This window comes from Enoplosus armatus, chromosome 2 (genome assembly GCF_043641665.1).
Source record: "Enoplosus armatus isolate fEnoArm2 chromosome 2, fEnoArm2.hap1, whole genome shotgun sequence".
In the NCBI taxonomy this organism is placed as follows: domain Eukaryota; kingdom Metazoa; phylum Chordata; class Actinopteri; order Centrarchiformes; family Enoplosidae; genus Enoplosus; species Enoplosus armatus.
The window spans coordinates 11184476-11196646 of record NC_092181.1 but is presented as its reverse complement, the minus strand read 5'-3'; the positions used below and the strand labels follow the sequence as shown (position 1 = coordinate 11196646).

The following is a 12171-nucleotide window of genomic DNA, read 5'->3' as shown; positions in this document are numbered from 1 at the left end:
TCTTCTACCTTCTGTAGTCTTGAAACGGCATTGACATTATACTGTAATTATTTAGGAGAAAACTGCTGCCAAGTAGCTTGATTTAAAGTGAATTTAGTCATCACAGAGTTTTAGAGAAAACCAAGTTGCTCTACTTAATGGACTTATTTGCATGACAATTAAAAGCTTAATGCAGGCTCCTAAAGTACAAGGTTTATTGACTTATTCAGTAATCACTGTTATTTAGTATTACATGGATGCCATTAACAAGACTTTGACAGGGAGTTTAATCAATGTCCACAATAGCTGGCACTTGTCCACAGTAGCCCTTTTTACTAAAAAAGTGGGGATGTTAGAGACAAGTCTAAGCAGGGATAAATCAAAAAGCACAATAATGTCCCTATTTATTTTTCATTTTCTGCCATGGTGTTACTTCAGCTGATCAATGACCGTCCTATTATGAATTGGCTATGGCTCATGTCACAGTGATGTACAATGTTGTCAGTTTTAATATCCAGACCTTGAAGTTATGATGATGGTGAATACAGTCATCATGTGCAAAAGCTTTATGGATGGTGTGGATGGTGATGCACCCACTTCAGGGTTGTTGTCCTTTAACATCACTCTGTCATCATCCCTGCAAATGCTGCTGAAGCCATAACCGCTACAGGTGATGGCATGAGTAGCACTGCTACTTTTAGAGTTAGTTGTTGATTTCATTCATGATTTTGTTACACTGAGTTTTGTCTTCAGTGTGGAACTGTGTTTGCCGGTAGTCTTGGAGATGGTAGTGGAGTTTAGTGTTACACAGATGTGTCAGTTTGAAAGTATACTTATACTTTATTACCTTTTGTTAATACAACTAGTAGTCTACAGCCATGCTAGCAGCTTTGTGAGGCTGTTGTGTAGGCACAGCTTTGCTGTGAGCTAAATGCTAACATTTAACAGCATTAATCATGCTATTGGATGGATTGCTATGACATTTAGTAGACACCTAAATGTCATGGCATTCCGTCCAATAGTTGTTGAGATATTTCACTTAAAACCAAAAATGCCAAACTCATGGTGATAAGTCATGGGGGTAAAGTAAGGTGATGACTTAAGTCAGTAGACTTCGCCCTCTAGGGAACATGAATGTCTGTACCAATTTACATGGCAACCCATTTAAGGGTTAGGGTTAGTACTTAGAGTATTTGAGATATTCAGTCTGGACCAAAGTGGTGGAGTGATCGACAGACCACCATTGCCATGCATACAGCCATGCCACTAGCATGGCTAAATACCATTTATAACAGTCATGTTAAGGTCTTTTCAGACTTCTCTTTTCAGAGTTTCCCATCTATCACATCTACAGTATGCTCAGTGGTGAAGACATGATTTATGCAGTTCCATGCTTACAATAGTAAAAAATGGCTGGCAGAAACACTGAAACACTGGAATTTATTTTTGAGATAAAAGGATATGAGTTGCAGACAATTTGGATTAACCCTTGTGTAAGCCTGCATTCAGTAGTAATTTGCCTAATATTTCAATACGTTACCTTGTCAAACCAGTGGCCCTGCTTGTGTGCTGGACTACCTTATTATGCCCATCATGCCCATGTAAATACTATCCATTCCTGTGAGAGTGCTCAGTTCACTTGTTCAACAACTACTGGAAGTTGATTTGTTCAGGTTTTAAATCAAAAACTTCATGTTTATAGTATGGAGGCGTACCCTTCACTAAATCCTGCAGTTTGTCATGTAATGTGTGTTTTGCTCAGACAACTGGAGCACCAACAGCATCTCAAGCAGTGACTAAAAACCTTTATCCAAGCCATTTCCATATACCATTTTGTCCTGTCAGATCTTAATTGTTCCTATGTAATGGTTTTTCTCATTCTCCTTTTCATAGCCATGGAGTTATTGTTTGGTGACAGTGGTGAAAATGGTCCAGGCATTCAAGTGGAGAAAAGAGCCAGAGGGGATAATGAAAGCTTCCCAGTCTGAGAAGGGATGCTTTTGTCAAGGGCACCAGTGGGCTGCAGGGACTCTTGATAGTTAGATCAAAAAGCTTTCTCCACTACAATACCTTTGTTTTAGTGGGGTGCCTTGGAAATACATCCCATTTACATACCAAAGAACTGTTGAATTAAATCATCCTGTTTTTTTTTTCTCATTTCCTGCCTGTATTCAAGACTTCAGGAAATTGCTCTTATGAACTTGTGACCTGGAAAAAATCTGGAAGAAATTGATTTGCGAGTTTGGGAGTAATAGTGGGTCTGAGCTATGCTGTCTTTTGGGAAGAAAAGTGATTTTACTGTCTGTCGTGCTGGAGGGAAATAAGCATTGATTTGAAAACCCTCATTACACTCTCACTTGCTGTATAATTAATTCTGTCCAGAGAGTAAGGAAATTATTAGGTCAGAGGCAGACAAATATCCCAAGTTACCCTAACAAACCTGTTGGAAACACCACATTGTAGTTTCCTTTCTCAAAGGTGACTAAACTGTTGTCAGAGGTAACACCTCACATCTCTGAAATATCATTTCTTGCAGGATTTAAGAAAATGCCGCCTACATGACTCTGTTAGCCTTAATTGCTTTATATTAAACTGTCAGTCCCCAAAGTCCCTGTTTTAATCCAACAGCTTTTAATAGCAACAGCTTTTAATAGAAACTGACCACCATGACCCTGATGTCAAAGTCAAGTCAAGTCAATTCTTTTTATATAGCCCAATATCACAAATCACAAATTTGTCTCAAGAGGCTTTACAATCTGTACAGCATTCAACAGCCTCTATCCTTAGACCCTTTTAAAACATTTTAACAGAGAACAAATGGAAGAAACCTCAGGAAGAGCAACAGAGGAGGGATCCCTCTCCCAGAACGGACAGACATGCAATAGATGTTGTGTGTACAGAATAGACCAACATAGTAAAATGGACAATCAGGATGACACATTTATACATTTAAGATTGTAAACATATATGAAGAATTGATCTGGGAGGACTGAAGTATTTTGGTACTTTACAAGCTTTATAGCTCAGTAGCTTTCCTAACGATTTTCTAAGATAAATATGCTTGATTGATATATTAATCAACACTCATCACTGTTGAAATATAGAGTTCATTATTCCCTGACAGTAAAGCAGCTACTATGAAGCCAGCTTGGTGCCTCTGCCTCCTAATGGAGATGTTCCACAGAGATGGAGTCAGAGGTGATGTATGTGTTAAACCTCTAAGTGTTGCCCCAGAACAAGACCACAGAGACAACTGATCACAGGTGGCCGAGCTCTAATGAGAACTGCAGTCGACGAGTTTCGACCTCCTTCCTCATCAGCCTCTACCGACTGCCTTCTTTATCTCGTTCCACCTCACATATCTAGCTTCTCCCTCTTTCCTCTCTCTTTGTCTCTCACATACTCTGGACAAGCAAGGCCAATTCCATAAATCTCTGGAGAAAATACTTTTTCAATTGCGTGTATGTTACAGAAAATAGTTATCCTAACCAGAAAACATTGATTTAGGTGTTTGGATTAACCAGTTTAGCTTGAGCAGCAGGTTTGTGTAAAGAGGCATGTGACGCCCCTCCCACTGTCTTGGAGGCTGGCCTGGTCAGCCTCAGTAGACAATTGGCTGATAGTGAAGGGTTGACCCTCTCATATCCAGTTAATAAAATCTACAGTAAATTTACAATATAGTATTTTTCGTGTAAGCTCTTTTGAACACACATGTCTGGTAGGCCTTACACAGGAGAAGAAAGTGCTGTGGTGAAGAAAGTGCTAGCAGTAGAAGAGCAGTAGAATAGTTTCAAAGATAATTGATTGCTGCTGATGAGCATCGACGGCTGAACAGACAAGGAAACAAACACCCATACAGAAACTCAAACTTCAGCAGAAGCAAGACAAAGTTTGGCGTAAGCGGTGCTGGCTGGAACATCCTGTATAACCCTGTGTGTCTTTATTCTTCAAAGTGTTGGTGTGAATTTGGCTACTCACACCACTATCAGCTATTTACTGTCGGATGAATTATGGAGGTAGTGAATCAGAGAGATTTATGACCTGTCTGGTTTGTGGTTTGGTGGAGGTTTGAGTTATGGGTCATGGTTTCATGTTGGTTATTGACTGCACTGACCGATAGCTCCTAGGAGGTGGGGTGGTTGAGTTGTGGTGGTGTGATATGTCTGTGTGTGGGGGTTGTATTGATTTGCCATCATTACATGCGAATACCAACATGTTGGTAATCCTAACTCTTTCCTCATTGTTGAGTACTATGTATGTAAAGATTAGAACTTATCATATTGTGTGGTTTCTTGCCTGAAATACAGGTTGAGTCAAAGCTCCTACTTATTTTTCCTAATTACTGATATTAGTATGGGTAGAGAAGCTGGCTTGTGACCACATCGCTGCTGTAATTTACTTGTGAAATCTGGGCTGGGAAAGTCGATTATCTCAACAACAACTACTACTACTATGATATATTTCACTCCAACTGGAGCTTCTGTGTGAATATTTACAACTGTAGTCATGGTGTCGGAGATAAAGAGCATTCATGCTCCAAAGGGAAAAAAAGGTCTGTAGATAACTGGCATGGGCTTGGTTGGTCCTGCCAAATTCTTAAAAAGCGTAAAATGTTCAGATATGTCCCTTGCAAACCATATTAATCAGATATTAACCATGCAATCAGCTATGATACTATTGAGGCTGATGTTCTGAAGAACTTGAGAAGGCGAATTTCACCCACGTAACTGGTATCTGGAGCAGAAATCCGAACGATGCTGTTGGTATTGACCCAAGCACTGTGTGTGACACTGCTTAACTTGAGTGTCTGCCACCCACTTAACAAACAACCTTTTACTGAAAAACTACTATATGCACTGCAAAGGACATTATATCTACATGTTCTGATATATATGATTACTCAGTTAATTTCCAGTATTTTGAACAAAAATAGACTGCAGTAAATACATTTCAATACATTTTTTATTGTATTGTTACTAGCAGGGCTTGACAATGCCTATTCCCTGCTGAACACTGATGTTTCTTACAACTGTGGGCCTTTAAATATTGATTGAGAAATGAAAAGTGATATGATAGAGTGAGTATGCAGAATGCTAACAACACACTTCTTTCTGTATAGCAAACAAACAAGCGGAAGTGCAGTTTGTCCATACATGGCGTGCGTAATGAAGAACAGAAATAATACAGCAATTAGCTACTTTAGAGATACAAACGTTGCTGCTGGTCAGGAGCCAGAGAAAGTTGCCTTGACATAGGAGGAAGAACTAAGGAAGAGCGGTTATGAAAAGAACAGACAATGTTTCAGCGTTACTTGTGAATGATTTTTTCATAGTTTGAACCTGATGACCAATGGTACAGTATGTAATACAATATACAGTATAAAATATGCATAAACTTTCATGCATATGCGGACATATGAGCAGAATTGAATATGCAGAGAATCAACTGATCTGTGGCGATAATGCGCATTTTGACAAGACAGAAATGATTCCCTTTGAGTTATGATACATATAATAACGTGTCATATAAACCTGATTCATGAGCCACATTTCAGTAGAATCTAAAACAGTTTTAAATGCAAAATATGTTCTCAGTAAGTATTACACATATATGCGTGCTGATGGGATGTGACATTCATAAATATCTGTCTTTATTCATGGTTTCAGGGGAGGCAGCTCTGTGATGGGACAGATGGGGGATTGATGTACAGGGTTTGACTCATACCAAAACATCAGTGATCAGAAGTCAAAAATAATAACCATGTTCACATTCACAGCAGCACTGTCATTACTCAGTTTGTGTTTGCATGTCTAAATCATCATTTAGACTTTTACACTAAACGATGACACATGAACGGGTATTTAACTGGTAGCCATACACAATGCATGAATGTACCAGTAGTTTGAGTGGTCCAGATGAAAATGGTGAAAAACAAACAACACAAGATGGTGTTTGATTTTGGTGACATATTCATTGGTCAATGATGCTTTGTCTTTACGCATCACCTGTCAATCAGTGTCTATTTGGGAGGTTCATGTGACTTTTTTTGTATTTTCTGTTGATGATAGTTTCTGTGAGAAGCTTTGCTATGTCTGCTCAGCCACGGTGGCCATCACGGCTCACCTTTAGTCCTCAGTTGTTTGTGTTTTTTGGGTGGAGCTGTTTGAGAGGGATGCAGCGGAAAGACGAGAGGCGATCTGTAGGTGGATGCGTGTACAAGAGTGAAAGACACATTACTTTCTTCCACTGCTGACACAGTAGTGAAACTGTAAAACTTAAAATCAAGCAAGGTCTCTGAAAATGCATCACAACACTGATGCAACACAAACCACTAATGGAGTCTACTCAGGGTTACTCAGTGCTAAGTGAAGACTATTGAAACCCACCTATTCAAATGCTTTCATCTCATGCCGCAAGTGTTGGCCTTGAAAACATTAAGTCTGAGGAGGAAAAGGAGGGCGCTCTTGTCTATCAAAAAGAAAGAGCTGCAGAAATAACACTTATCCAGACACCTCCATGGTGAACAAGTGACGTGGACTTGCAGAGGCTGAGAATATGTAGTTTTTGTTATTTGCACCATCCAGCTCACACAATTATCCCCCTCACCCTGTCTTGTCTTGGTGTAAGACGGTTTCTGAGAGCCAGTAACAGGCGCCTTCCTCCACTTTGAGTCGGCTGCTTGCTTGGCTGCAGGCTGCAGTGCACTCAGTGACCTGGCACTGAGACCATGAGAATGACACCGTGTGCTCTGATGGTGTGTAGGTGCAGTTGTATGCTAAGTGTGGGATGCGTTCTAGGTGGATACGTTTGTCTGCATTTGGGTGTGCTTCATGTGCATGCAAAAAGTGTGAGTGTGTATATGTGTGTGTGGTGTCTGCTTTAGCTCCTGTCATGTCAGTGAGGAGGTGGCACTGTGCTGTGCAATAAGAGCAGTCAGCCTGCAGGCAGTACTGGCCATCTGGACACATGGTAAGGAGCCTAGCCCAGACATCAGTGGTTTTTCAGTCCCTCTCAGTGTTATCAGATCTCTGTGTCTTTCTGCTGTCTGTTTACACATCAGTCAACAATGATACATTGTATTTTAACCATCTCACTCTTTCTCTCCTTTTTGTTGTCTCTCTTTCTCCATCTGTCTGTATATTTCTTTCTCTTTGAATCTCTCTCCTCATCTATTAACACTCTCCTCTCTTTTCTGCAGTTTGCTGTTTTGTGGTCCACAAGAGGTGCCATGAACTTGTCACGTTCTGCTGCCCAGGGGCAGATAAGGGGCCTGACACAGATGTAAGTAACCAAAGCCCAGCTGCTGCCTCTTGCGTGTTTCTTGGTGAGGAAGTGCCTTTCCTGTCAATAAACTGGCAGGCCTACCTGTTTTCTGAGCACACTTGCTCTCTTTGACACACATCCTTGTTGTATTATGAAGCACTGTAGCAGAGTAGGCGGAAGAAAAATGACACTTTGACAAGCATCACTTTCCAAGTAAAATGATAAAATCAGCTCTCTTTATTATGATGTTGAGGAAGCTAAATATTGATCACAGCAAATTGACTCCCATAAAAAAAATAAAAATATATTATTTGCATTGGTAATACAAGCTCAGCATCTTTGTTTCAATAGATCTCAAGAAAAGAGTTCTGATCTTTTACTCTGGTATTATCTATTCAAATGTTAAATTCAGTCGACTCATGATTGAATCACAGCAGCAGCAGGTGGCTAATTCAATTCATTCATTGTTAATGTTCCAGTTGAGTCACTGCGCGCCACCTTTAGAGAAGTGATTTGAATATTCCCCAACCCCTTAAGAAGAACTAAACTTTAGATTATTCTCTCCCTGTAATAATGCGATCAAAGTCAATATTTTTTCAGGTTGTGACTTCAAACATACATACTGACAGTGACCTTCATCCGCAGAAGAGTTACGGAGTTCATCGTATAACTCTAAATATTATTTCTAGTTCATCCAGCAGCAGAGTTCATACACAAGTCGACAGGCAGATTACTGTGCCATTAACAATGACCTGCTCTGGCCCAGAGACAGATGGGAAATGTAGGAGTGGTGGCCAAAACCAACACCTTCATCTGTCTTGGCAAGACCAAGAGATACTCACGGTACTCACAGCTGGTTGCTTGCAACTGTCTGAATTATGATATAATTATGATCATGATAACAGTTAAAAGAAAAACTGGAAATTTTGAATTGGTTTAATGAATTGAAATTTGTCAGTGAAGCTCTCACTAAAGCTCTTTCACTAAAAAAGCTGGGCTTTAGCAATAATATTGTTCTCTGTTACAAACATTACATGCATGAAAAAGGATTTCTTTCATTGGATCGTCAAAATCATTTGCTTGATGAATATCAGCTCTTGTATGACACGTTCAGTGAGGCCTCCCATTCGCCTCTTCATCTGCTGCTAGTACCAGCTATGTGCCATCAGCCACAGTTTACCTGCTTGCTAAGTGTGAAACTACATTTACATGCCTGCTTGCCTGCCGGGCGTGCGTAGCCTCTCAGCGTTACAGCAGCACAGCTTGGCCTCTGTAACTGGAGATATGTCAGTGTGTCATTCAAGATCATCAACCCAGACTCTTTGAATAGAGCGCACCGCGGATAACACAGAAGCCGTAACAGCAGAAAATAGTCTGAGCCGGGGGATTCTTGATTTGGTTCAGAGTAGTGAAGGAACATTAGGTTCATTGTTAGCAGGACAGTTGACTTTTAATGACCTTTGACATCTGTGTGTGTTGCACTGACGCCAGTTTCCCATTTTTGCATTACACAGAACGCAATACGTCTTTGTTAATTAATTTGCTAGAAGCTGCTCTTTCATTCTGGTTTGATACATTAAAAATGTTTCTTAGTTAAAGACTTTAGGTCATATTCTTTATTGATGTTGTATCAACAGCCAAATATCTGTTTCCGTGCAGAACTCTCATAACCCATCGCTAGTGTACTTGCTAGTGTTGCTGTGGTCAAGCAGATCTTATGAAGCTTTTTACTTTAATGCTATTTGTCATTGCCACACTTATATATAAGGATAATATGTTACATGCTGTATACTTATCTAACACACTAACAGCAAGTCCAACTACAGCAGACTTTACGTAGAGAACCAGAGTATTAAGTTATTCTCAGCCTTTTGTCCATGCAGGCCCTCTGTATGGTTTTATGACTTTAAAATCACCACACTTCATGTCACCACATGGCCACCACGAACCAAATATCTGTCTTTTAAATATGTTATTCTTGCCATATCAAAATATTTGATGCTCCCTTTTAATATACATTTCTGTGCACTTAGCAATACTGTTGCCAGGGGCAACCACACACATTACATGGCTTGCTGCCTCCCGGGTGTGCAATCCAGGAAGGCAATAACTCCCATGGCCAACAAATATCCTGAAGATCTGCAGTATCTAGGCTACCTGCATTTTATGACTCACGTCTGTGTTTTATAACTCCCCTACTGGAAGAAACAAAGTGTGCACAAAGATGCATCTTTTCAGTAGCAAACTCGTCATGAGCGGCTAGCCTTGGTTTGAGGGCACAAGATTACCATGAATACATTATTCCTCACAGCAACAGCCTCAGGGTAGGCTGCAGATATGCACATGCTCACACGTGAGAACTGCTCTGTACAGCCGGTCTTGTATTTTGCCACAGAGCACATTCAGTGTCGCTGTTTGAGATTCAGTTTGAGGGGGCCATTTTTGAGGAGAGAACTAACACTTGATTCATCTCCCAGTTTCACAGGGATTTGCAGTGGATGTCTGCCACAGGCTTGCTGCTGATATTACTGATAACTGCTTCTCATGAAAAATTTTACATTATTGTTGAAATTGTTATGTAAACTGGTAAAAAAGGTACCGGTAAAATTATTGTATGCAGAATTATGTTAATACAACTAGTTATCTACTGCTTCTGATTTATTAGCAGCAGATTTATTAGGAGCATGTGAACGCCTTGTCAAATATATTTTGGTTGTCCGCAACGCTGTATTTTCAAAGCAATATAATGACATTGCGGAAAATGCTCGAATGTTTGTTATTATAAGTCTTGAAATTTGTCTTGTAAATGTCTTGTAAAATTTGGCTCTTTTGTTGGTTTCTTTCACAACAATTACTAAATAATCTGTGTAAATGAAATTGCATGCCGCGTTATGTAACCATGTAACTGTTTTGGCCTCGAGGTGATCATTTGTAGTAATCGGTAACATTATCATTTGTAACCATATTCCTTGCTAGTATCAATTAGCCTGATTAAAGCACTTCATTGAACAAAATGTTTTCGTTTGACTGCCGGGTGTAACGTTACTAACAGGTCGAGTAAGTTCAGTGCTTTACAGGACAAGACCATCAATAATGCAAGAGCTTCCCGTTTCACTACAGGGGCTCAGCAGATGAAACTGAGAGGTTTGATGTGCTTTCGTTTGCGTGGGTGTGTGGCTGCTGCATCATTGATGTCCACTTAACCAGTGCAGCACATATGACCCGGGGCAGTCTGCAAGTCTTTTTGCACTGATTTCCCCTCTGCTTACACACACACACACACACACACACACACGCACGCACGCACTCGTATATATTCAGACAATCACCGCGAGCCCCTCTGGGCTGTTCAGGGCACAGATAGCTGTGACAGAGTAACAGAATTAAGCAGTAGCACAGTGCCCTTTCTGTCTCCTCTGCTTGGAAAAAGACAGAACTGACCTGATGATGACATGGCAGCCTGGCAGAGCTCAATACTCACCATTTTGCCATTTTGTCCCTTTTCATGGTGATACTTAGCATATAAGGATGTTCTTCACAATATCGACCGTTAAAATGGCATCAAAAACAAAGCCTCTAAATCACTCAGTTAAAGGGATGCAGCCATAAAGTGTAAGCAGACCATCAGTTAATTTGCCGTAGGCAGGAGTGATCTAATATTTAAAAGGGCAAATCACACAGGAGGAGATGGTTTTGGCAGTCTCCAGCAGGTCTGGGAAAAATAGGTGTTCTTTTTGCAAGGCTTGGGACACACGTTGTCTAATTGCAAGGACTCTACTTGGGAATTGAAAACAAGATTAAACTGGAGTGGAGCTAAATTACATCATCTGCGCCACAGGCATCACAAGCAATGGTGTTTTTTCATCTGTATTTTTAGTCCATTTGCTTCTAGCGAGGGTGTTGGCCATCTCTTTTTAACAGGCCTGTTTTGGCCCAAAAGTTGCACCTTGTCATGGTGTTCACCATTTCACCATTGAGCCAGCCGCTGGTGCAAAGAAATGAATCCAAGACCCCCTACAATAAAGCAATGCCTGTGCAGACCACTGTTTGCAAACCATGCTGCTGACGTTGTTGCTGAAATATCAATTTAATTTTTAACTCAGAAAAAAGGATGTACTCAGCATTGTCCTGTTTCTAAAAAATATAAATGTAGATCATTTTTATTATTGTTATTTCTAAATTACGGAGATTCACCCAAATATTTTGTGATTGTCCACCCTTCTTACAGCCTAGTAGTATTCATTGTTTGCTTGCCTGGATGTAAATGTAGCTGCTTATGCCTGTGTGATGTAATCAGTATCTGCATAAGTCAGCCTCCCACCCCTTACCAAGTCGAATCCCAGCACATGCTTTTAACTCACGCCCCTATGCAAACCTTGGCGCAGACACTGCTTCCAAGGAAACATGGCCACAAAGAAATTTGATGCTGCATACTTGTGCTTAGTGCACAGATTTTATTTTGGTGTATGTGCTGACGTGCCCTGCAGAGCCCTGTCAGGGTGCACTGTTTTAGTGAAATGAGATCATTGTAGACTCAAACATGCCTGCAAACACATACGACATGCACATAAAATCACACTGTGAGAAGTGCCAGATAGGATTATCTCTATGGCCAGTAGCTAGAGCTGCAGCCTGCAAAACGGGTACATGAGAGGAGACACGAAACAGCTACTCATGTCCTTCTACAGGGAATAAGAGAATGTACTCCACTCATATAGTGTGTCTAATGACGTTTGGCCTCTTTCACCAAGCTGTATTCATTGTCGTCGATGAGCCACCCCGTGCGTGACGTGCTGTGATGTCATTCTCTGCTCACAGTGTGTAGAGCTTGTCATATGATATCTATATAAACACTGGTTGCTCAGAGAGTGTGGTGGATGAGAAATCAAGAAAGAAGGTGAAACTCTTTGACGTTAAGGAAGCCATTAC

General features: G+C 40.6%; 1 protein-coding gene across 5 annotated transcripts in view; it reads left to right on the top strand.

Annotated features, from left to right (window-relative positions):
- The window catches only part of prkcaa (protein kinase C, alpha, a), a 137756-nt gene that overhangs the window by 46870 nt on the left and 78715 nt on the right, over positions 1-12171 (top strand). For all 5 annotated transcript variants that reach the window (XM_070917077.1, XM_070917069.1, XM_070917052.1 and 2 more), the window contains exon 3: positions 7178-7260. In XM_070917077.1, coding sequence (XP_070773178.1) covers positions 7178-7260 — 83 coding nt within the window. The remainder of the gene's footprint in view (positions 1-7177; positions 7261-12171) is intronic.